Source organism: Gouania willdenowi, chromosome 9, assembly GCF_900634775.1.
Source record: "Gouania willdenowi chromosome 9, fGouWil2.1, whole genome shotgun sequence".
NCBI lineage: Eukaryota > Metazoa > Chordata > Actinopteri > Blenniiformes > Gobiesocidae > Gouania > Gouania willdenowi.
In genome coordinates this window covers 5,216,935-5,243,523 of record NC_041052.1, presented here as the reverse complement: position 1 = coordinate 5,243,523, position 26,589 = coordinate 5,216,935, and the positions used below count along the sequence as shown (strand labels likewise).

Below are 26,589 nucleotides of genomic sequence, written 5' to 3'. Positions count from 1 at the left end.
GTTTGCCTCCTGAAGAGGGAACTCCGTTGATTGGTTTAAAGTTGCCAGCATCTCAGCTGGGTGCCTTTGGGTGTGTCTTGGGTGTGTGTAAGTGTAAGACAGAGACAGACAACAAGGGATGATTCTAAACATAAAAGAATGCCTAATAATTAATTCCACATATTTCAAAACATCTTTTCAACATCATATCCTGAAATATCATGTATTACGAAAGAGTTTGATACCAAACACGACTAGGAAATAGCCTCGAATCACTTTAGGAACTAATTAATGCATTTTACCTGTAATTACTCATAACATAAATGTCAAAAATCATGTTATGCCTCCTCTTAACTATACGGTTTGCAGTAAATACCTCAAACTAACTTTTGTGATGTTTTTCTGGTAATTTTAAGCACTTTTAAATGATGAACACTTTAAAATAGCTTTCTGTTGTTATTAAATTACATGACACGAGTGCAGACACATTTGCAATTTCAATTACAGTAGAAATCATTCCAAAAATGTTTTCATTTGTAACTTTTCAGTCCAACACATGTCCTTTGTTCTCATTTGAGCAGGAGAACTGGGGTTATTCCATTGTCCTGTGTAACCATTGGTTTGGGTTCGGGAGGTGACAACATCTGCAGGGGGTCAAAGGGGTCATTGGGACAGTTCTTTGATGTTACAGCATCCAGAGGTATCTGTTTGACAAAGGGGGAAGGAGAGGGATGTTCTTCTTTTGATCGTAATGTAGCAGGGAGGTGATAACAGGAGACGACTGTTCTGGATTCTCCCGTTCCTTTGTTCGGGCAGGAAGGGGAGACGGCCCCCCTTGGGGCACGTTTGCATTGCACAGCAGGAGGTAGACTCTCTGACTCCACGGACTGGTGAAGCCAGTGTTCTAAGTCAGGGCAACTTGGGGGTTTAGTTCCCTACAGTGCCTTACTGAACTCTCAGCCCAAATTAAGTATGTGCACTATATTTGTAGTAGTTTTTAGGGTCTAATGATGGTCTTAACTCAATTTTTTTTTTTTTTTTTGGAAATTTTTGAAAAATATGCCTTACTAAAGCCTTACCTCCGATTTTGGGTGATTTTTTGACTTTCGTCATTTTTTGTGCCTTACTGAGTTCTCAGCCCAATTTAAGTATGTGTATTATATTTTCAGTAGTTTTTAGGGTCTACTGATTGTCTTAACTAAATTTTTTTGAAATTTCAAAAAAATATGCCTTACTAAAGCCTTATCTCCAATTTGGGGTGATTTTTTGACTTGTCATTTTTTCTGCCTTACTGAACTCTCAGCCCAAATTAAGTATGTGCACTATATTTGCAGTAGTTTTTAGGGTCTAATGATGGTCCTAACTCAATTTTTTTTTTTTTTTTTGGAAATTTTTGAAAAATATGCCTTACTAAAGCCTTACCTCCGATTTTGGGTGATTTTTTGAATGTCGTCATTTTTTGTGCCTTACTGAACTCTCAGCCCAAATAAGTATGTGCACTATATTTGTAGTAGTTTTTAGGTTCTAATGATGGTCCTAACTCAATTTTTTTTTTTTTTTCGGAAATTTTTGAAAAATATGCCTTACTAAAGCCTTATCTCCAATTTGGGGTGACTTTTTTTTTTTTCATTTTTTGTGCCTTACTGAATTCTCAGCCCATTTTAGGTATGTGCATTATTTTTGTAGTAGTTTTTAGGGTCTAAGGATGCTCTTCACTGAATTTTTTGAAATTTTTGAAAAATATGCCTTACTAAAGCCTTATTTTCGATTAGGGGTGATTTTTTTGACTTTCGTCATTTTTTGTGCATTACTGAATTCGCAGCCCATTGAAAGTATGTGCACTATAATTTCAGTAGTTTTTAGGGTCTAATGATGGTCTTAACTCAATTTTTTTTTTTTTGGAAATTTTTGAAAAATATGCCTTACTAAAGCCTTACCTCCGATTTTGGGTGATTTTTTGACTTTCGTCATTTTTTCTGCCTTACTGAGTTCTCAGCCCAATTTAAGTAAAAACATTGTCATCAGTGGGGTGTAGCTGAGTTTAGCTCACACTGCGAGAACTGCTCTTCCAACTAACAAAGCATGGGTTCAAATCCAGATGTGTACAGCAGATATTTTAGCTATTATCTACAATTGTGAAAGTCAAATACCTCATGAGGATCTACTACAAAGTGTGAACACTTAGAGTAGTGGATAAGCATAGGTGCAGTGATCATTCATATAGAAATGTTAGGGTTTCAATTCATGATGCTCACTCAAAACTATTGATTTATACATACTTTGTCAAGTTTCTTGCTCTAAAGTAAAGTCAATTAGAATACAGGAAAGCTTTTAGTACAAGAGGAGCTTTAGTTTAGTGCATCAACCTGCGACTCTGGCACAGAAATGCCAGGGTTCAAGACTGCGTCGTCCAGTAATGGCTGATTTTGATTTTGATTTTTTGTGCCTTAATGCATTGTTAACCCATTTTAGGTAAGTGCATTATATTTGTAGTAGTTTTTAGGGTCTAAGGATGCTCTTAACTGAATTTTTTGAAAAATATGCCTTACTAAAGTAAGTATGACTTTCGTCATTTTTTGTGCCTTACTGAGTTCTCAGCCCAATTTAAGTATGTGTATTATATTTTCAGTAGTTTTAGAGTCTAATGATGGTCTTAACTCAATTATTTTTTTTTGGAAATTTAAAAAAAAATATGCCTTACTAAAGCCTTATCTCCAATTTGGGGTGATTTTTTGACTTGTCATTTTTTCTGCCTTACTGAACTCTCAGCCCAAATTAAGTATGTGCACTATATTTGTAGTAGTTTTTAGGGTCTAATGATGGTCCTAACTCAATTTTTTTTTTTTTTTGGAAATTTTTTGAAAATATGCCTTAATAAAGCCTTACCTCCGATTTGGGGTGATTTTTTGAATGTCGTCATTTTTTGTGCCTTACTGAACTCTCAGCCCAAATTAAGTAAGTGCACTATATTTGTAGTAGTTTTTAGGTTCTAATGATGGTCCTAACTCAATTTTTTTTTTTTTTTTGGAAATTTTTGAAAAATATGCCTTACTAAAGCCTTATCTCCAATTTGGGGTGATTTTTTGACTTGTCATTTTTCTGCCTTACTGAACTCTCAGCCCAAATTAAGTATGTGCACTATATTTGTAGTAGTTTTAGGGTCTAATGATGGTCCTAACTCAATTTTTTTTTTTTTTTTTGGAAATTTTTGAAAAATATGCCTTACTAAAGCCTTATTTTCGATTAGGGGTGATTTTTTGACTTTCGTCATTTTTTGTGCATTACTGAATTCGCAGCCCATTGAAAGTATGTGCACTATAATTTCAGTAGTTTTTAGGGTCTAATGATGGTCTTAACTCAATTTTTTTTTTTTTGGAAATTTTTGAAAAATATGCCTTACTAAAGCCTTACCTCCGATTTTGGGTGATTTTTGATTTTTGTCATTTTTTGTGCCTTACTGCTTTCTTATCCCATTTTAAGTATGTGCATTATATTTGCACTAGTTTTTAGGGTCTAATGATGGTCTTAACTCAATTTTTTTGAATTTTTCAAAAAAAGTGCCTTACTAAAGCCTTACCTCCGATTTTGGGTGATTTTTGATTCTCATCATTTTTTGTGCTTTACTGCTTTCTTAGCCCATTATTAGTATGTGCACTATAATTGCAGTAGTTTTTAGGGTCTAATGATGGTCTTAACTCAATTTTTTTTTTTGGAAATTTAAAAAAAAAATACGCCTTACTAAAGCCGTATCTCCAATTTGGGGTGATTTTTTGACTTGTCATTTTTTCTGCCTTACTGAACTCTCAGCCCAAATTAAGTATGTGCACTATATTTGTAGTAGTTTTAGGGTCTAATGATGGTCCTAACTCAATTTTTTTTGGAAATTTTGAAAAATATGCCTTACTAAAGCCTTATCTCCGATTTGGGGTGACTTTTTTTTTTTTTCATTTTTGTGCCTTACTGAATTCTCAGCCCATTTTAGGTATGTGCATTATTTTTGTAGTAGTTTTTAGGGTCTAAGGATGCTCTTCACTGAATTTTTGAAATTTTTGAAAAATATGCCTTACTAAAGCCTTATCTTCGATTAGGGGTGATTTTTTGACTTTCGTCATTTTTGTGCCTTACTGAATTCGCAGCCCAAATTAAGTATGTGCACTATATTTGTAGTAGTTTTTAGGGTCTAATGATGGTCTTAACTCATTTTTTTTTTTTTTTGGAAATTTTTGAAAAATATGCCTTACTAAAGCCTTACCTCCGATTTTGGGTGATTTTTTGACTTCGTCATTTTTGTGCCTTACTGAGTTCTCAGCCCAATTTAAGTATGTGCATTCTATTTCTAGTAGTTTTTAGGGTCTAATGATGGTCTTAACTCAATTTTTTTTTTTTTTGAAAATTTTGAAAAATATGCCTTACTAAAGCCTTATTTCGATTAGGGGTGATTTTTTTGACTTTCGTCATTTTTTTGTGCATTACTGAATTCGCAGCCCATTGAAAGTATGTGCACTATAATTTCAGTAGTTTTTAGGGTCTAATGATGGTCTTAACTCAATTTTTTTTTTTTTCATTTTTAAAAAATATGCCTTACTAAAGCTTTACCTCCGATTTTGTGTCATTTTTAATTTTCTCCATTTTTTGTGCCTTACTGCCTTCTTAGCCTGTTTTAAGTATGTGTATTATATTTGCAGTAGTTTTAGAGTCTAATGATGGTCTTAACTCAATTTTTTTTTTTGGAAATTTAAAAAAAAATATGCCTTACTAAAGCCTTATCTCCAATTTGGGTGATTTTTTGACTTGTCATTTTTTCTGCCTTACTGAACTCTCAGCCCAAATTAAGTATGTGCACTATATTTGTAGTAGTTTTTAGATTCTAATGATGGTCCTAACTCAATTTTTTTTTTTTTTTGGTAATTTTTGAAAAATATGCCTTACTAAAGCCTTACCTCCGATATTGGGTGATTTTTTGACTTTCGTCATTTTTTGTGCCTTACTGAGTTCTCAGCCCAAATTAAGTATGTGCACTATATTTGTAGTATTTTTTAGGTTCTAATGATGGTCCTAACTCAATTTTTTTTTTTTTTTGGAAATTTTTGAAAAATATGCCTTACTAAAGCCTTATCTCCGATTTTGGGTGACTTTTTTTTTTTTTTTTCATTTTTTGTGCCTTACTGAATTCTCAGCCCATTTTAGGTATGTGCATTATTTTTGTAGTAGTTTTTAGGGTCTAAGGATGCTCTTCACTGAATTTTTTGAAATTTTTGAAAAATATGCCTAACTAAAGCCTTATCTTCGATTAGGGGTGATTTTTTTGACTTTCGTCATTTTTTGTGCCTTACTGAATTCGCAGCCCATTGAAAGTATGTGCACTATAATTTCAGTAGTTTTTAGGGTCTAATGATGGTCTTAACTCAATTTTTTTTTTTTTTTGGAAATTTTTGAAAATTATGCCTTACTAAAGCCTTACCTCCGATTTTGGGTGATTTTTTGACTTTCGTCATTTTTTGTGCCTTACTGAGTTCTCAGCCCAATTTAAATATGTGTATTATATTTTCAGTAGTTTTTAGAATCTAATGATGGTCTTAACTCAATTTTTTTTTTTGGAAATTTAAAAAAAAATATGCCTTACTGAAGCCTTATCTCCAATTTGGGGTGATTTTTTGACTTGTCATTTTTTCTGCCTTACTGAACTCTCAGCCGAAATTAAGTATGTGCATTATATTTGTAGTAGTTTTTATGGTCTAATGATGGTCCTAACTCAATTTTTTTTTTTTTTTGGAAATTTTTGAAAACATGTTTTACTAAAGCCTTACCTCCGATTTTGGGTGATTTTTTGAATGTCGTCATTTTTTGTGCCTTACTGAACTCTCAGCCCAAATTAAGTATGTGCACTATATTTGTAGTAGTTTTTAGGTTCTAATGATGGTCCTAACTCAATTTTTTTTTTTTTTAGGAAATTTTTGAAAAATATGCCTTACTAAAGCCTTACCTCCGATTTGGGGTGATTTTTTATTTTTTTCGTTTTTTGTGCCTTACTGAATTCTCAGCCCATTTTAGGTATGTGCATTATCTTTGTAGTAGTTTTTAGGGTCTAAGGATGCTCTTCACTGAATTATTTGAAATTTTTGAAAAATATGCCTTACTAAAGCCTTATCTCCAATTTGGGGTGATTTTTTGACTTTGTCATTTTTTTTGTGCCTAACTGAATTCTCATCCCATTTAAAGTATATGTATTTTATTTTCAGTAGTTTTTATGTTCTAATGATGGTCTTAACTCAATTTTTTTTTTTGGAAATTTAAAAAAATTATGCCTTACTAAAGCCTGACCTCCGATTTTGGGTGATTTTTTGACTTTCGTCATTTTTTGTGCCTTACTGAACTTTCAGCCCAATTTAAGTATGTGTATTATATTTTCAATAGTTTTTAGGGTCAAATGATTGTCTTAACTCTACTTTTTTTTTTTTTTTTGGAAATTTTTGAAAAATATGCCTTACTAAAGCCTTATCTCCAATTTGGGGTGATTTTTTTACTTTGTCATTTTTTTTGTGTCTTACTGAATTCTCAGCCCATTTAAAGTATATGTATTTTATTTCCAGTAGTTTTTAGGATCAAATGATGGTATTAACTCAAATTTTTTTTTTTTTTTTTGGAAATTTAAAAAAATTATGCCTTACTAAAGCCTTATCTTCGATTTGGGGTGATTTTTGACTTTCGTCATTTTTTTTTTGCCTTAGTGAATTCTCAGCCCATTTAAAGTATGTGTATTATATTGTGTAAATCAATAATATTGAGTGGGCATCAGGGATTGAACCTTATTGTTTTTGTATGAATGAATGTAGAGTGCAGCTATTGCCTATCCATCACACTATGTGTACACACTACATTGATGATCCTCACTGGGTATTTGACTTCCACATTTGTAGATTTTATCTGCTGTTCACAGATGGAATTGAACCCATGCTTTGTAAGTTAGAGAAACAGTTCCCATAGTGTCAGCTAAACTCTGCTACACTCTCTGAAGACAATGTTTTTGGTGTTTTTTCACCCCATTTTTATGCCTAACTATAGTCTTACTCATTTTTATGTTTGCACTAGTTTTATGGTCTTGTGAAAGCCTTTTCTCAAAAGGTGTCCGATTTTTTGATTTTTGTCCTTTTTTGTGCCCAACTGCATTCTCAGCCCATTTTAAAATGTGTATGATGTTTGCAGTAGTTTTTACAGTCTAATGATGGCCTAACTCATTCTTTTGAAATTTTTGAAAAATATGCCTTACTGAAACCTTACTCGTAAGGCATAAAAGTAAAAAAAAACTTTGGATTTTCTTTTTTCTGAGATAAAGCTCTCACAAGACCTTAAAAACTAGTGCAAATATGATGTGCACACTTAAATTAGCATGAAAAAAAAAAGGAAAATGCAAATGGAGAAAAAAGTGACAAACACCCTAAATTGGTTAGCGGTAAGGCTATAATAAGGCGTAAAATATGATATCTCATTTATGCTCAAACAGTTTTCCATAATGTTAAAGTAAAAGTATTTTTGGGGAATACCACAACAGCCACCGTCTCATATAACTACACAAATATCTTCATGACACTGTGAGTGATGCTTTATGAATCATCATTTCTCAACAGACGCCCAAACAGAGCCAAAGCTGCAGATGGAAACCCCCCCAAACACAAGACATGTAACTTTGCTAGCTCCAGGTTCCGCGGTCATGCATGACCAGGTCATGTAATGAATGTTGATAAAGTAGAAAAGCCGCTTTAATCAGGACGGATCACCGTGCAGAGGTGGAGAATGTCAGAGAAAGCAGGCACAGCTGCTTAGTGAGAAATCCAATATTGACTGTCGGGATAAATGTCCTGCATATTCTCTCATCTGTCCCAGGGGCCGTGGTATTATGCCTCTCACGTTAGCACTCCTAATTGGATTAAAAATGGCTTGTTATTGGGAGAAAAATGACTGAGAAAACTATGATGATTATTGCCTCCCAACAATGTTGGTCCCACAGCTGAAGAACAGGGAAGTCATTGTCTTAGCTCTGTTAAAATGTTAATATGAATTCACTCTGTCATGCTCAGCTTCTTCAACACTGTGTGTGTGTGTGTGTGTGTGTGTATGTGTGTGTGTGTGTGTGTGTGTGTGTGTGTGTGTGCGTGTGCGTGGTTTATGCACAGCTATGAACGGATCCAACAGAGAAATCCATCAGCGGTCCACTGGGTTTTGGTGTGTGTACCACCAGGAGCAGCCCCATTAACACTAAATAAATGCCTGACGTCATAAAGCTGACAGAGACTCATTCATACTGACACTCTGGTTAAATTACACATAAAAAGCACTGATAACATCATCATTAAATATTGATTTCCAAAGCCTGCTGCTGCTATCACAAAAACACATCCACGCCAAGTATTCTGCTGATGAGAGATTTAGGATTGATCTGATCTGATGGAGAGCAGAAACAACGGCTAGAGTTGGATAAACAGAAGTGAAGAAGAACTGTGTTAGAGAGAGAGAGAGAGAGAGAGAGAGAGAGAGAGAGAGAGAGAGAGAGAGAGAGAGAGAGAGGGTTAGGGGATAAGATAAGACAGAGATTTAAGGCCGAGGCTCGGAGCAGATGTTGGTGCTGATGGTGATGGATGCAGGTTGTTGAGATGCAGAAATGTTATGATGAGCCACTCACAGCCTCCTCACAGCCCACAGGCTGTAGCTACATTATTACTGTAGTTAGAAAATATTAATTATCTTCCCTATACTATATCACATCAAAACACACATGGATTCAATTGTATTATTTCACTTTCTGTTTAACTGCTGTAAAAAAAAAAAAAAAAGAGAACTGCTCTCAAACAATATTTTGCTGCAAATGAACATGCAATAATAACCTAGATCTAAAGCCACGGTGTTTATGATACAGATGTCACACAATACCTACACACATACTGTATGTAAAATGCATTTACACTGTAAAAAATAAAATAAAATAAATCAAAAGTGGAGACAGTTCACATACTATTAATATTTCTTTTTGTTTATCAGATGAAGACTGGAGTGTAAAACTTTTTGTCATAACATTTTTCATTCAAAACAGAACAGTGAGATGTACGGCACATAAAACAAGGACAGATAGAGTAATTCAATAATAATAATTGAAAAAACAAACAAACAAACAAAAACACACACAAAAAATCATACATACTACAAGCAAAAATAATAACACAACTAAACAACAAACAGATCTAGAGGAGGAGTCAGTCTTAGGCCCATTCAGTTTTATCAAAATTGGTTCCCAAATTTTCTCAAATTTTTCTAACTTCAATTGTAGTCTTGCTGTAATCTTTTCATTATTGCTGTTTTTTAATATGCCGCGCTTTACTTAATTAATAACGTTTTTTCTGACTCTGATTCTCTGAGACTTAGTATAGGCCTCATAGATCAATAAATCCAAAATCATTTGCTTGAAAAAAGGATGTAAAAAGTTTAAATTTGCCATTTGAAAGTTTATTTTTTATCTCCACTGTAAACATTCTGTTCATTGACATTGTTCAAAAAGTTCTGCGCATTGCATTGTGGGATGTGGAGTCCATTAAATGTTTATTTTGGGGTTCACCAGTACCTTAAAAGATTTGAGTCCCACCAAAACTGAACGTTTCGTAGAGTGAGGAGATATCACGAGGAAAATCGAGAACAAACTGGAACAAAAATGGAGCCAATTACTTTTCCTCTTTGTCAGGTGAAGAAACACAAAAAACATCACAAAACACTTTTCTATGCATCCGACTACAGGACTCCACATCCCACAATGCAATGCACCAAACTTTTCCAACAATGTCAATAAGAGAGATAGTGGAGATCAAAACAGACATTTAAGAGGCAATTTCAACCTATTTCAGGCAATAAATCTTTGATTTATCGATCTATGACACCTACTACACTCCCATTAATTAAACTTTACAGAAAGTAAAAGTTGTGCCTACTCACTATTTTTCATTCAAGAACTCTTAGTTCTATAAACCAAAAAATTACAAAACATGAAGAATTGTGCTATTAATAGTTCAGAAATATGTATATTTCATAAAGGTCTAGACAAGATGAAAAACATTTTGGTCTTAATGCATTAAATGAAGGGTTTTATTATCACGTGTGTTACAGTTAATTCAGTAACTCAGACTTCAGCCAAAATGCTTACACACACTTACACACACACACACACACACGCACGCTGGCAACACATTGAAGTGTGTATAGGCAGCAGGTTGTGTGTGTGTGTGTGTGTGTGTGTGTGTGTGTGTGTGTGTGTGTGTGTGTGTGTGTGTGTGTGTGTGTGTGTGTGTGTGTGTGTGTGTTGAATAGGACATGTTGAGTGGTGGTAACCTGCTCCACACACTCTGCAGATAAAGGGTGCAGGACAGAAACATGTCAGTAATTGATTGCTAATTAGTTCCTTTGTCGTCGCCTGTTGTCCTGGCTAAGCTTCGCCCTGCATAGCCCGTCTATTCACACACAGCTGCTGCGGCCTGGAAGCAAGGATATAAGCAAATAGTCATGTCATCATAATGAGGCACAGTGGAAGAGAGGAGCTGCAATCAGTGGACTTTTAAACAGCTTTAGACAATAGACATAAACAAAACTAGAATATGTGCATTTCCTGAAGAAAAGGTAAGTGAGGAGGCAGGTGCTGGACCTGTGTCACGTATTGAGTTTGTAACCATACTGAGATTGTAACCCTAACCCTAATCCAATAAACAAATAAAACACGTGTCCGTTCACTTTGAAAACAAAAATAAACAAAACTGAATTTTTTTTTTTTTTTTGCAAAAATGTATTTTCCGGTAGTGCACATTAATGCACATATACAATCTCAGTACGATGCAATCCCAGTACGCCACATAGGGTTGCACTGCATTAGCTTAGCATGAGCACTAACTAGCCTTAGAATTATCTAGCAATAATATAGCAATAAAATTAGCCTAATATTAACACTAATTAGAATTATCATTAGTCTAACATTAGCAGTAGCCTAGCAATGACATTAACCTAGCAATAGCATAAGCCTAGCATTAATATTACTGTAGCATTAGCATGAACCTATCATTAACATTAACCTAGCATTAACATTTGCCTAGCTATAGCATTGGCCTAGCAATAGCATTAGCCTAGCATTAACATTAATCTAGCATTAGAATTAACCAAGCAATAGCATTATCCTAGCATTAACACTAACTTAGCATTAACATTAGCTTTGCATTAACCTAGCAATAGCATTAACCTAGCTATAGCATAAACCTAGCATTAGCCTTAGTCTAGTAATAGCCTTAGCCTAACATTAGCAATAGTCCAGCATTAGAATTAACCTTGCATTAGCATTTGCCTAGCATTAGCATTAACCTAGCATTAGCATTAACTTAGCAATCGCATTAGCCTAGAATTAGCATTACTGTAGCATTAGTAATTGCCTAGTTATAGCATTAACCTAGTATTAGCCTTAGCCTTGCAATAGCATTTGCCTAGCTTTAGCACTGACCTAGCATTAGCACTAACTTAGTATTAGCCTAGCAATAGCATTATCCTAGCTTTAGCACTAACCTAGCATTAGCACTAACTTAGCATTAGCCAAACAATAGCATTAACCTAGCAATAGCTAAGCATTAACCTAGCAATAGCTTAACATTAGCTGAACATGTTACCTATGGAAGCAGTAGTGATAAAATAAAATACCCACAGCATCGTCTCCATTGAACTGTGCTTTACTGTAAACGTCAAGCAGATAACGTGCCATCTTTTCCTAAGTTAGGAAACCCACGTCTCTCTTTCCTTCTCTCATCAGTGCATGAGAAATTACCTAATGAGGAATGGGTCGCACATTTCCACAAACTCATTAACCCGTGAGCGAGTGAGACTAATTGCAGCATTTGGGTAATGTGATTTCACATCTGTTACTGCAGCCCAGGACACAGTAGTCAGCACAGGGCCCGGATCTATTGGGCTGAGTCACACACACACACACACACACACACACACACCTATGCATCTACACTAACCTGGATGGGTGGAGCAGCAGTCAGTTTAATAAGAGCTTTCTGCAGTGCGTGTCTAATAAATTATTCCTGAACAGAAAATAAAATGCAAAGATATTTTAAGCATCAGCCAATAGTTTTAATTAAAGATAACTTAATAAAACTTAGTATTACAGTAAATAAACTGTTTTCCTACAGAAGAGGATTAGAGCCACTGAAAAACAACAAACAATTATTCTTAATGTTCTGAGAAAACAATCTGAATTTGGACGTCAAAGTCAGAAAAAAGTCAGAACTTTGAGGTTAAATAATCAATTATTTACTCAGAAATTCTTGAGTAAAAAAAGTCAAAATTCTGAATTTAAGGTCAGAATTCTGATTCTAATCTCATTAATAGGACATTAATATTATATTTTTTAAATTGAATGTGTGTTTTTTCCCTCAGTAGCCCTAATTCTCTTCTGTATAGTTTTCCAGCATAAATGTCACTTTATTTTGAAATGTAATATCCCACTAAGGGAAGGTGTGTTTTTACTGCCTTTGTCTTTAACACACAATGAGTGCAAACAGACTTAGTTTCACAATAATTATACTTTAACACTATTTAGAAAAAGCAAACTGATAGATACTTAAAGCTCTTTATTCTTTCTGTGGAAACAGCTACAGCTAAAGGTTCCTTCTTTTCAAAAAAAAAAAAACAAACTTGGGCCTGTATTTTTCAATAAATAAATGTGCAAATTACTGCAAATAAATGTATGTTAATAAAGAAAAGGGGTTACCAACTGTTTAATATGGGGGAAGCATATACTTTTGTTAATTATGATTAATCCTTTGTTTAACCTCTCAGCATTGTTACAGAAACTCCAATTATAAGTTTACAGGCAGAGAGACTGCTTATGGTAATGCCATATCTCATCAATTACCGTCCTGTGACCGTAAATTGGCCTCAGCGCTGGAAACGAGATGAGGTTAACACGCTGATTAATTTGAGCTGCTGTGATTTCAGGCTCAAGTTGACACTCACACACCTTGACACAGACACTGAAGTCCGTTCACTCTCGCAACACAAAAACGGTTTTAGAATCACAGACTTGCTTAGGATAGACCAGACGTTGACAACTGGAGGCCCTCGGTCTAATGTAGCGAGACTGCAAAAAAGGAATCCAAAGACACACAAAACAACAACAAAATTAAAATACACAAAATGACAGAAAAATATACAAAATGACAAAAATGACTCCAAAAAACACAACGTGACAACCAAAAGGCATAACATTACTCACAAAACAACAGCAAAAATGTGCAAAATAACTCCAAAAAACACATATTACAACAACAAAAATACACAAAATGACAGAAAACATATACAAATTGATAAAAAAAAAAAAAAAAAAAAAAAAACACAATGTGACAACCAAATGGCATAATATTACTTACAAAACAAAAGCAAAAATATACAAACTGGCAAAAAAATACACAAAAATGACTCCAAAAACACAAAAAAGGCAAAACAACAAAAATACAGAACAACATGACAGAAATATACAGTATAACAACAAAAATACACAAAATGACTCCAAAAACACACACAAAATGAAAAATAAATGTAAATGAAAAAAAAAAAAACCAAGAATAAAAAAACACAAAATCATACCAAAAGTCACAATATTGTTGGCCAAGTTATTATCATAATGAGAATACTTATGGATAAGTTAATTAATTTTTTTTAGTTAGTTAGTTAATATTTTTTGAGAAAAATGCAAACAATTGTATTAGCTTTGGGCTAACTGCTACTTCCTACAATCACAGCTGAGTTTGCAGTGCAAAATCAAGGATATATTGCTAAAATGCTATTGTGAACAAATTAATATAGTTGTTGCTTGGTAATAATGCTAATAATATGAATAATAACTAGAATATTTGCATTCACTGAAAAAAGTGAGGATGCACGTGCTGGCCTGTGTCATTGAACACTGCATTAGCATTAGCCTAGCATTGGCATTATCCTAGCATTAATATTACCCAAGCATTAGCATTAACCTAGCATTAGCTAGCATTGGCTAGCATTGACATTAGGATTAGCTAGCATTAGCATTTGCATTTTAGTTCAAATTTGGACCAGCTCCACTCAACAAGCCCTCCACTCCAAAAATGGGATTGGAGCTAAAAACCCTCTGTAGTTGAAGAGTTGTGGGTCGAAAACAGTTGAAGATAGAGAAAAGTTCAATATTTGAAAAGTTGAATGCTTAAAATCCATTGAAAAATGGCTGAACAGCTAAAGTTCAAATTTGAAGTTGTTTAATCTTAAAAAACTGATTTGTCCTGCATCCTCACTAATGATAGTGTTAGTGTTAGTGTTAGTATTAGTATTAGTATTAGTATTAGTGTTAGTGTTAGTGTTAGTGTTAGTGTTAGTGTTAGTGTTAGTGTTAGTGTTAGTGTTAGTGTTAGTGTTAGTGTTAGTGTTAGTGTTAGTGTTAGTGTTAGTGTTAGTGTTAGTGTTAGTGTTAGTGTTAGTGTTAGTGTTAGTGTTAGTGTTAGTGTTAGTGTTAGTGTTAGTGTTAGTGTTAGTGTTAGTGTTAGTGTTAGTGTTAGTATTAGTGTTAGTGTTAGTAGTTGTTCCTCTGAGCTGCAGTCTTGCAGTCCCCTCCCCTTTAGTTTCAGGATGACCGTCATGGTGCAAAGCAATGACCGTCACATTAAAGCTCTGACATCTTTACTGCAGCTGTCTGACACCATGAGCCCCCCCTTCATAATCCCTTTAACCCTGTAGCTGTGGGTCAGGCAATCACTGCCAAAAATACACGATTATACAACTAAAGCATGTCTTTGTACAAGTACAACTGAGAACTAGTGTAAAAATAGATATTTGATGGTTGTATATTTTTATCTATCTCAATGGTTCTCAACCTTTTCAGCCGTGACCCCCCAAATTAAGGTTTCCAGAGACTGGGGACCCCCATTGTAGCTGAAGGTGGTTGAACACAGACATGAACATTGGAGAACAGTCATGTGGAGACAGGGTCATCTATAAGGGGGAATAAAGGGAAGAGTTTTTTGGGGTCCATCCATAAAGTCAGTAAAATGATGATCCATTGTTCTATGAATCTGTGATAACCACATTTATTTATTGATCTGAATAATATCCACTGTTATCCAGGAATGTTAATTATTATTTGGGCCATACTATATAGTCATCTTAAAGATGTGAATCCTTGTTTTAATCAGAAATAAAATGGGTTCAAAGTAAGCAAATATGGCAGAAAACCACAGAAAGTGGTTCAAAGTAATGTAATGTAATTTAAAAAGTAGAAACAATTAGTTTAAACTGGCAAATAATGGGCATGACAAATAGTGAATGTGGTTAAATTGCCAAAAGATGAGCATGAAATATGGTGAAAAGACGTTAAAAGTGACAATGGGTCAACATGTGCAACATTAGGTGGGAAAAGTGGTGGAAAGGGAAAGTGCTGAAAATGTCTTGAAAGTAGAAAAAATGTCCAGAAAAATTATTGAAATTTGATGGAGAAGTGTCAGAAATTGGAGTAATGTAGTAAAAATGCATTAAAAGGAGCAAAAATATGGCAAGAAAAAGTGATGAAAATAGTTCTGAATATGGCAAGTTTGTTGTAGTTGCAGAAAAAGGGTAAAAATAAGCAAAAATGTGCTCAAATTGTTTAAAAAATATTCTTAGTTTCTTGAAGGCATCTGGCAACCCCAACTGGGGTACTGACCCCAAGGTTGATAACCACTAGCCTATCAGTTTAGTGGAATATCTAAAATAGTGAAGTTTTCCAAAGCATGTGGAATCTCACACAACATTAGAAAATCAGAAAATACGTAGGGATTTAATAGACACATGCGTCATGTTTGTTATGACATTCTTGAAAATTACTTTTTATTGTTTATTCATCTTTAAATTGGTACAAATCCGTCCATGTGGTGCATTTCAGTGTAAGATTTAAACATTTAAGAAATGTGTGGAGGAATAGCACATACAATAAGTTAAAACATGTCACAAAAAAGACCAGCGGGTATACATAGCAAGAATGTTTTATCCACACAAAAACATCCAAAAACAGAGTCCGATCCACGTCTGATGGCTCTGTCACCCAAATGTGGAGCTGATCTCATCAATCAGTGACTGACAAAACACAACGTCACCGGAACACAATAAGGGCGCGTGCACGCACGCCCTCAATGAAAAACGCAAATACAACAATTGTCTGGCTGTCAGTCCTTTTGTACGGAAAGCAGATTAGGGACAAACTTTGATGGAGGAAATAATGTTGGGTAAATCAAAAATAAAGTCGAAATGTCGAGGATAAAACTAAAATTTTGAGAATGAAGTTAAAATATAATGTCGAGAATAAAGTCGAAAAGGTAAGATTAAAGTCGAATTTTCAAAAATAACTTAAAACACAATTTTGCGATAAAAGTCACAGGTTTGCTAATTAAGTCAAATCTGCGGAAGTTTTTGGCAATATCTCTTCAAAGTCCTTAAAGAGATTACAATGCCATGTTTATGAGCTAGAAGAGAAAGAATCTCGTGGTTAATAAACCCAACTTCGAAGTATAGTTTAATGCAGTGGTTACCAACCTTATTTGGGTCACGACCCCATTTTTTATATCATAAATTTCTGGCAAATTTCAGCAATTTCTTTCTTTTTTTTACTTTTACCAATTGCAAGACATTTCAGGCTACTCCCTTTTAATTCCAGGTGACCACACATGGGATCCCGACCCCAAGGTTGAAAAAACCTGGTTTAATTAATGCATTCATCGATACTCTTCATTTTGCAGATCTGCCGTTTGCTGTTGTATATGGTGAATTGGCCCTCGCCAGTTTCCGTAGATTTGACTTTTTCGAAGATTCGACTTTAATCTCGAAATTTCAACTTTAATCTCGAAATTTCAACTGTACTCTCGAAATTTAGACTTTAAAACCTCGATTTTTATCTCAACATTATATTTAAACTTTACTCTCGACATTTTGAATTTATTCTCGATTTGCCCAAAATTTTCACCATCAAAATTGGCCCTAATCCGCTTCCGTACTTTTGGCCAAAACTAGATCATTACAATATTATTCATCATCAATGGAGGATAAAATCCATCTGAAATAACAATATAAAGAACCCCACAACAAAGTTGGAGTCCATTTGTTTGAAGGTGGATTTTCCTTATTAATATTTTTTTTCTTTACATCAAGTCCATTTTTCTTTTTTTTTCCTTTTTTTTTTTTTTACATTCAGGTCTGATTCGTGTTGTCATTGCTTTGCTTGGAACTGAACAGCAGAATAGGGTGAAGGAGAGGGGGTATTGGGGGGTATTTGTGGGTATAGGACGGTCCCTAAGTGAAGCTCATGGACACTGTGTGCTCCAGCGCTTTACGTCGCAGTGACGCGATGCTTGTCCCTCTCCACATGTCACTGTCCGGGGAGCTACACAGCTGCGGGGAGCCCGGTACGTTCGTGGGCCCAGAGAGAGAGGCCGACATTCCGGGGAAAGGTGACTGGTAGAGGTGGGACTGCAGCCCGGAGCCATTGGAGGACAGCCCGTTGGAGAGGCCCATGGAGTTCGGCGGCGGCCCGTGGCCCAGGCTGCACTGCGACAGGCCCTGCGGCATCCCGGGCTGGCGGCCCAGGGCCGGGGGCAGCTGGAGCTGGGAGACCCCCGGCATCCCCGTGGCCCAGCGGGAGTCGTTTGCGTGGAAGGAGCACAAGCTGTTCTCCATGGCGGAGAACTGAGGCAGGCCCGGGGTTGGCAGCAGGGTGCTCGGAGCCCGGAACACGTTAGTGGTCTTCTTTCTTTTCTTCCATTTAGCGCGTCTGTTCTGGAACCAAACCTGCAGGAACGCAAGGAGAAATGGAGAACATGTCAGAAACATCACAGGGACACGGAATGTGCACATATTAACAGAAAAAAAAACATCGAATCAAATCATTTAAATCACTTATAAATGAACCAAAACAAGTATTATTTTAATTTGCAAATGTTACGTTTGTTTGTTTGTTTGTTTGTTTTTGGGTTTTTTTTTCAAGTTCCACTATTTTGAATTTTGTCGTCAAAAAGGCTTCCAAATTATATATTTAAAAAAAACAAAAACAAAAAAAAATCATCATCATTTTGCTTCAACGATCAAAATTTAAATATTTTCAATAGACAAACATAGTATAATACTATCTTGATTCTTGACTATATCTGTATTATATTTGTACATTGGTATATATATTTATATTTGTATTATGTATTTTAGATTTTTCTACTGTAATGTGTGCACTTACATTTAATCCCTATTTCATTAACACCCTTTTTTTCCCTTAATATTCTTCTTTTCATTTGTAATATTTTCTCGAGCTTCTGTAACGAAGTATTTTCCCCTGGGATCCAAAATACATTTTGATTCTGATAAGTTTCAATAACCAAATACACTCCAAAACAATGTAATTGCAAATGTTGAGTTTCTATTATTATTATTATTATTATTATTATTATTATTATTATTATTATTATTATTATTATTATTATTATTATTATGTGAAAGTTGTAGATTTTTTTTTCATGGACTTAATTATAAATATTTCATCTGGGAAAAAAGAAGGCAACAAATTAGCTGATATTTATTGATAAAGATGATGTGATTTATTTTTGTCGAGGCCATCGCATCTCAAACAATTTTTTGTTTATCGTCCCATAATCAATTGCGTTAGACACACCTTATTTTTAAACGTGAGCAGAATAAACATCATAGATTTCTATTGAATTAAATTAAATGTTAAATCATCAGTGTAAAATGTAATATTTAATTTAGAAAATATACATAACCTTTCATGTTACTTTTTTTTATAGATACATGATTATTATGTATTATTATGTTTAAAAATACATTGACTATTGTGTATGCTTTGCAGTAAAATCCGCCTGTGAACAGAGCTCTGTGTTTCTTATATTGTATTATTTACAGACGTGTAAAATCGGTGATGTGCATGGGCTCCAATCCCAGTCCACAAGGCGTGAGAAATTACACAAACACCAGCATCCACAAAACACCCCTGACACGGTTTTTAAAACGGACTTTTATAAAGATTCCATCATCTCCGTGCGTGCGTGCGTGCAGGGTGTGCGTGATTAATGCGTGGCTGTGCGGATTAAAAGTGAAATCTCACCCCTTATTCCGCTCAGCCAGGCCGTGAAAACGTCGCACAAAAGCCCATTACACTCACGGGGAAAGAAAATGCAATTTCTCATCCCATTAAAACCACTACAATACATTCAGTTCAGTTCTATTAAGACGTCGCTGATGGAGCATTTGAACGGAGAGGCCGATTTAGAGGCCAAAATAATAATAAAAATAGAATTAAAAAAAAAAAAAAAAAAAAAAAGCTTGAATATGTTACCGATGTGAACAGAACAATTCTGTTGTGCAGCACCAAATAAACCCATAATATATTAAACACAGTGATGATGAGGCTGCTTTTATTGCTTTCAGAGGGATAATTTGCATGAATTTCACATCACATGGTTAATAAACCGTTTCTTGTTATAAATAAGAATGAAATTGGTTGGTAATGAGTTTAGTTTATTAAAGCCTGGTTTGGAGATTAAAGAGATTAAATGCAAGCCTTGTTTTATTTCGATTGGGTCATATTATTTAGATTTATTCTTTGACATCTTAAAATGCTAACTTTACACAAGATTCCAATCAGTGTCCGTGTTAATGAATGAGTGAACACATGAAAACAAAATTATTACTCATCCGCAACATGTTTTTTTTGTTTTTGTTTTTTAAATAATAATAATTATTTTAGTTTTATTTACTTGACATAAACTACAGTGAAAAACATAATTAAAACCCTCTCAGTTATTTATTGGGTGATTTTAGCTTCATCCCTCCAAATGGCAAAATACCTGAAATGAAAAAGACTTACCGGTATCATTTTTTTTTTATAAACAACAATTGTTATTTTTGCTATTTTCTACTTTAAAAAATCCAAAGTTCAAGGCATTCTTTCTCTATTGCGTATGACTGACGGAGATATTTTTAATCATATTATTTGATTTTTTTTTTATTTTGAACATGTATAAAACAAAAACAATACCTAATAAATAAAAGGAATGTCACAAAACAAGTTAATTTCCAAAACAAGTCAACAAGCACAAAGTAAGAAGATTTTAATAAACATTTACACGTTCTAAAAAGGAAAATGAAGAAGTCTAACTTATTATTGTTGATTTATAATGCATGTTTTTACTGCTTATTTAATGTTCTTATTTATATTTATACTGTTAAAATGTTTTCTGTTGCATTGTATGATCATGTAAAGCACATTTAATTGCCTTGTGTATAAAATGCGCTATAGAAATAGATTTCCTTGAATAACATCTGTAGTAAATTTTAGTATTTTGCAGCAACCTGAACATAGCACCGTTTATAAACAGCAGACACACGAAACTATGCTTTTAAAAAAAAAAAAAAAAAAAAAAAAAAAATCTATATTTATTTATTTTTGGATTATTTTGTAAATGCAGCAAAAGAAAAAACGACATTTTCCATTTACGCACTGAAAAATTATGTGCTTGTCAAAATCAAATCCCATGCGTTCACACAGTTTTATCACAAAAAAACACGAGATAAACTTGATTTAAAACAAATACAAATGTAAGGTCAAGACATTATGATATATATACATTTGCATGAATTCAGATTTTCTCGTTTTCCTGCAGGCGAGTTTAAAGTGTGCACATAAGCACCGTGTTTATTGGATTATTTTGTAAAAGGCAAAAGAAAAATAGGAAAATGTCCATTTACGCACAATGGCTGAAAAATTGTGCGGATTTTAAAAATCACATTTCATGCTTTCACACGTTAACACAATTCCTGGAGAAATTGGATTTAAAACACAGAATTATGATTTCGTTTCCGTGCAGGTGAGTTTAAAGGGATATTTTAGGGTTTGTGCGTCATATAAATGAGTTATTTACCTGCACTCTGGACTCGGTGAGGCCGATCCTCAGAGCCAGTTCCTCCCTCATGAAGATGTCTGGGTAGTGGGTTTTAGCGAAGCTTCGCTCCAGCTCGTTGAGCTGCGCAGGCGTAAAGCGCGTCCTGTGCCGCTTCTGTTTCTGCTGACTGGCCGTTTGTCCGGAGCTCTGCTGCGGCTGCTGCTGCTGCTGCTTCTCCTGCTCCTTCCCGTTCACCGACATCCCACCGGGATTCGAACCAACGGTGGTGATGTCTTCACCCGGGAGGAGGGTAGTCCCTTCTACTGAGTCCGAACCAGGGGCCATGTCTCCTGGATGCCCCTGGTCTGGCACCCCGCCTCCCAGGCGGCACTTGAGAGCCTCTCGGTGTCCGAGTAACTCCGCAGCATCCTTCATCCCTGCGAGGATGATGATGAAAGAATATTAGAGCAAATTCATTTCAGAATTAAATCTAACTCATAATCTGCAATAAATAGAAATGTCAAGTTTATGATATGACAAATCAATCTAATTTAAGAAATTTACACGCATTTATTATCAGATGTCAGTGAGATTTTTCAATAAATTAAGCAACATAACAAACGGACAAATATGAAGTCACAACACAGCTTGTTTTCATCAGTGGAATAGAAAAGTAAAAAAAGAGAAGAAGAAGAAATCTTACACTGGAGTTTAGGCCGGAGTTGACCGATGATAACTCACCGAGCCGAGCATCCAGCAGGTCGGCATGAGAGAGCATGGCGTACGCTCCAGGGTGACATCCTCCACGAAAACAAACACCCCTAACAAACTTTGGGTCAATTTATAAAGTATAGATGCTCTAAATGAAAGAAAATTCAGTTTGTGCTTAAAAAAGGAGGTTCCCTTGCATTATAATGTCCCTAAGAGCGAAGGGGAGGAGCCAAAAAACCCTGGCTTCTTTGACGGCGAGCCAATCAGAGCGCGTGTTTCCAACTGTCACAGACGTAACCACGCCTTCTTTTTCTTTTTTTTCTCCCCCCTCTGCAGGCACGCACGAGCACGTATCCTGAACGCGCACTAAAAAACGCTACAATTCAATCCTCTGCCATTTCGCTCCTCTGATTTATTAGCTTTTCATGCTCAAATTATTCCACGTTAAACATCTTAATGTGTTTGTTTAATCTCATATCAGCGTTTGGCGTGACAGGACTTCTGTTTGTAGATGCATTTACCTGCAAAATAGTGACAGTGAGGCCACATAAGAAGGCTTGTACACTGGTCAAACAAAAGCATACGCCAGTTTAATGGGAAAACACACGCAATATTTTCATAAACGAATTAGGTAAAAAACTGAGCTTTGTAAATTAAATAAATAAAGGCTAATGTAGCTCCAAAACATTCCTCAGTGTAGCTGCTTTCATATTCATTATTCTTATTTATTTATTATTATTATTATTATTATTATTATTATTATTATTATTATTATTATTATTATGTGAAAGTTGTTTAAAAAAATCAATTTTGGGGGGGAATTGATCATCCAAAATTGAGGGACAATAAAAAAGTTGGTAGCTATGGTAATTGTAGTGTGATTTATCTTTATCAGGGCCATCACATTGCTTATTATTATTATTATTATTATTATTATTATTATTATTATTATTATTATTTATACTGTTTCTGGTTTGTTTTGGGTTTTTTTTTAGCAACATCCACCAAAAAAAACCAAACATTATATTGTCTAAAACTCTACTTAATGACAATAAAAACGGATTCTGATGTAGATTGTAGTTTATATGAACTCTATTGAACATATATCTATAACTGACAAACTTGGATCACAATCCAAACAAACGCTCCCCCTTATTTGCTCCCGCGCTCAGCTCGTGCAGGGCAGGTGATTTGTGGGAGACAAATTGCGGGAAATAAATAAATAAATAACGACTACAGATGGATTTAAAGTCTGTTAGTGATCGGCCGCTTTAACTCCCCATCGACTTTTCATCAGCGCAAGATGCAATTAAACGCATCAAGGCCTGTTTGCTTCAAACAAAAAAAATCAGACGTGCTGGTCTGGACCCCCTAAACGATTGTGGCCCCCCTTTAGCTGAGGTTCATAAGTAGGTCTATTATACAATTAGCAGGACAGTCATTGATCTGCAGTGCTCACTCCCACTTCTTTCACACAGGGCTGGGTCTGGAAGGCTTTGGGCAGATGTCGGGTGTATCTGCTGAATAGAACCACCATCGCCTCTATATGGGAATAAATAGGTTTCTCTGCATCCGCACAATGGAGGCGTCCGAGCGAGGACTCCCATCTCATCCCTCCCATGCTTCTCTCCCTTTCTCTCTCTCCAGCTCATCCTTTATGCTTCTCAACAGCAATCTGTCCAGCATAGACGATATATGCACGAGGCACAGCGTGAAAACCTGCAGGAAATGGACTATAGTGCGACCATGGTCCTCTGAGATGAGGAAAGAGGCAGTGACCATCAGCAGCCGAAGGTTCAGGAAAGACAATCAGCATCAGCATCAGGCTCGGTGAGAGATGTAAGGCTAAAAAAAACCCTGCGTTTGTGAAGGAGCCTGCAGGAGAATGAAAGGAAAGGGTCTGTATGCTTTGGAACAAGTCGGATCTGCAAATAAAACAAGACAAAACAGATAATAATCAAGAAACTCATGTATTATTATTATTATTATTATTCATTTATTTATTTTTTAATTATTTAAGTATTAATGATTTTGTAACCATTTATTCTCTCTTCGCTTTGGTTTATTATTATTATTATTATTATTATTATTATTATTATTATCCCATTGTGGTAAATCCCCTGCTGTTTGTGTTCATGTTCGAAATAAAACTTAAATTAAAATCAAATTAAATCAAATAAGTTGGATATCTCATATCCCATCTACGACCAGCACTACTTGATTATGTTCATATTTATATTTATATTAATCCTTTATATTTATTATTATAATGATAATGTTTCTGTTTTTTTTTTTTTTTTTTTTTTTTTTTTCACACCAAGTAAACTTCCTTGTATTGCCTAAAAACTTGACTTGGCAATAAAACTTATTCTGATTTCAATATCACAATTTTGTGATGACTCCAATTAATGATTTTTTTCTTCTTCTATAATGAATTTTTCAATCATGTATATTACAGCTTTACAAATAGAGGAGTGAGGAATATTAGTGATTAGATTTTTTTTTATATACTCCTACATTTTATTTGAACTATATATTCGAGAAAGTGAAAGTATAGAATAAAGTTGTTTAAGATTGTGTGTTGTTTTGATTTTTAAAATAATTGAATAACAATAATGAGAAAAAAAATCAGTATTTTTTTTGTTTAACTAATTACTAGACATTTCAGATGACCCTGTTTAAATTTCAGGCGACCCCAGATGGGGTCACGACTTCAAGGTTGAAAAACGTCTTATTGTATGTAATACGTAATTTATTATGCTTTAATTGGGCTAATGTATTTCATCTGAGCATGATATAAATAATAATAATGATAATATAATAATAATAATATATAATTGTTAATTTCATTTTTTTAATTATACAAAATTAATTTAAAAGTGCCTTTCTCAGCATTCAAGGACACTTTACAGACTGATTAATTAATTCGTTTATTATTTTAATTTCAGGGACAGTGCATATATTAATAAACAAACAATACTGTAAATATGCCAAAATTAGGCAAAAAATTGCTATTTTTCACCTGTAGTCTGTTGTTAATATATATATATATATATATGGTTAATGATTTATAATTGCTAAACGCTTTATTTTTAAAAACAAAACAAAAAACAATTAAAATATTATATTTAAATTAATCACTTATTTGAGTTTAACGTGATATGGTGTTTTTATTTGTGCAGGTGAGCAGTGTGTGTGTGTGTGTGTGTGTATGTCTCACTCAGACTCTCTAACTGGGCCACATCAATCTTCCCCTGCAGTGAAAACACGCTCACATACAATCGTCGCAGGTTAATGCGGCGCATCTGACTGCGGAACGGATGTTTACACGCGAGGAGACACTTTTAATGGAAGCGCACCAAAAACAAATGCAATTCTGTAGCAATTTCAGACACCAGGAATTCCGTATCCAGCTTCTTCTTCTTTTTTCTTTTTTATTTTTTACCAATCACACTGCGTTAAATCCATTGCTCATATATTCATGCCTTTGCAAAACAGGTTAGAACACAAGCAGTAGATGATATAAAATAAAAACACACAGATGGAGCCCTTACAATTTAGGATTATAGAAATAATATAAAAACAGGGTTAATTTTCCCCCTTTGTTTCAGAAGTTCTCCATCAAATCTCATTTGATTTGACAATCATATGAACCGTGTGCTGTTGCGTTGTATCAGATTAGAGGCTTCCCCCTCCACACCGCTCCGCGCATCCCAAAGACCCAATTAAGGCCCGCCGTCCTCCGCTTGGGCTCCACGGCGGCCACAGGGTGGTAATCACAGTGTCAAATAAAATAATCAGCCGAGAAGAGCCATTTTCCTTAATGAGGGAGAGAAGGCGCGGGTCATGCACGAGGTGTGTGTGCGTGTGAGCGACGCGCGCGCGTGTCGTTAATAATAAAATGGCGATGAGAATCACAGCCGCAGACGCACGAGGGTCCGAAGTGTCAGTGCGCTCTTACATGGTGAAATACAGGCTGTTCATCATTATATTTTAACATTAACATTAAGCCGTAGCAATGGATATTTTATTGTTACATTAGAACAACTAAAATAAATAACATTTAATACAAATAAAAGAAATACATGTACAGCAGGTATCTTAGATATTTCAAAATAAGTAAATAAATAAATAAATAAAAATTGGGCACAAAATTCACCTAAATTAAGGATTAGTGACTCAAAAGATGCAGAGTTGAAGAAACATTAAAGCAGTGTTTCTCAAATGGGGGTACGCATACCCATATAGGTACGCAAAGGCACTACAGGGGATACTTGAGAGTGAAAGAGTGTAAAATGAACAAATGAAAGCATAAAAAATATGGGGTTTAAAATGTTTATTTATGGTTAAAAATGATAATCATATTAAATGTGAAGGAAATGATCTTGATTAGAACATGAACTGAAAATATACTCTTAGTACTTGGATTCAGAAATCAAAGAAAGTGGGTGCTTGAGCCAAAAACGTTTGATAGCCACTGCATTAAAGGTTACATGTTAACAAAAAGCTGTAGTTTAATAAAATTGATATGATACAATAATTAATTAATTTTAAAAAAAAGTTAACAATATTTTTAACAATACTTTTAATCAATAGTTTTAAAAAAAAGTTGTGTTCTAGTCCAGTAAAATAGTTTCTCACTTTAATCACAGTAATCTTCAAACATTTCAGCATCTTTTAGCATCAAAGCATCAATGGAGGAAAACAATAATTGGATATTTCAGAATCAAGCATGAAATATATCAAACATTTCTCCTTCTTCAGACAGTATCATCTTTTTCTGGTTTTAAGCAGGAAAACAAAAGTTTTTTTTTTCAGGTTTTTTTTTAAAAGTGGGATTCAACACCTTTTTTGGTAAATAGCATTTGTTGAGGTTGTGTATTATTATTATTGTTTTTTTTTTTTTGTTTTTTCTAACAGTTTCTGCTTCCTTCAGCTATGA

General features: G+C 34.6%; 1 protein-coding gene across 1 annotated transcript; it reads right to left on the bottom strand.

The window, feature by feature from the left end:
• Window positions 1-15,859: 15,859 nt before the first annotated feature.
• Window positions 15,860-21,871, bottom strand: LOC114469835 (homeobox protein orthopedia B-like). Its single transcript, XM_028457671.1, has 3 exons — window positions 21,678-21,871; window positions 20,976-21,373; window positions 15,860-17,838 (listed from the first exon to the last, which is right to left on the bottom strand). The coding sequence occupies exons 1-3, from the start codon at window positions 21,712-21,714 to the stop codon at window positions 17,344-17,346; spliced, it is 930 nt and encodes a 309-aa protein (XP_028313472.1). The 5' UTR covers window positions 21,715-21,871; the 3' UTR covers window positions 15,860-17,343.
• Between the last annotated feature and the right edge of the window lie 4,718 nt (window positions 21,872-26,589).

Excerpts from the sequence above, each read along its gene's own strand:
- LOC114469835 (XM_028457671.1), bottom strand. The coding sequence starts at position 21,714 with ATGCTCTCTCATGCCGACCTGCTGGATGCTCGGCTCG. Across the intron at positions 21,374-21,677 it reads CCTGCTGGATGCTCGGCTCG|GGATGAAGGATGCTGCGGAG; the intron begins GTGAGTTATCAT and ends TCATCCTCGCAG. Across the intron at positions 17,839-20,975 it reads TCACCGAGTCCAGAGTGCAG|GTTTGGTTCCAGAACAGACG; the intron begins GTAAATAACTCA and ends GCGTTCCTGCAG.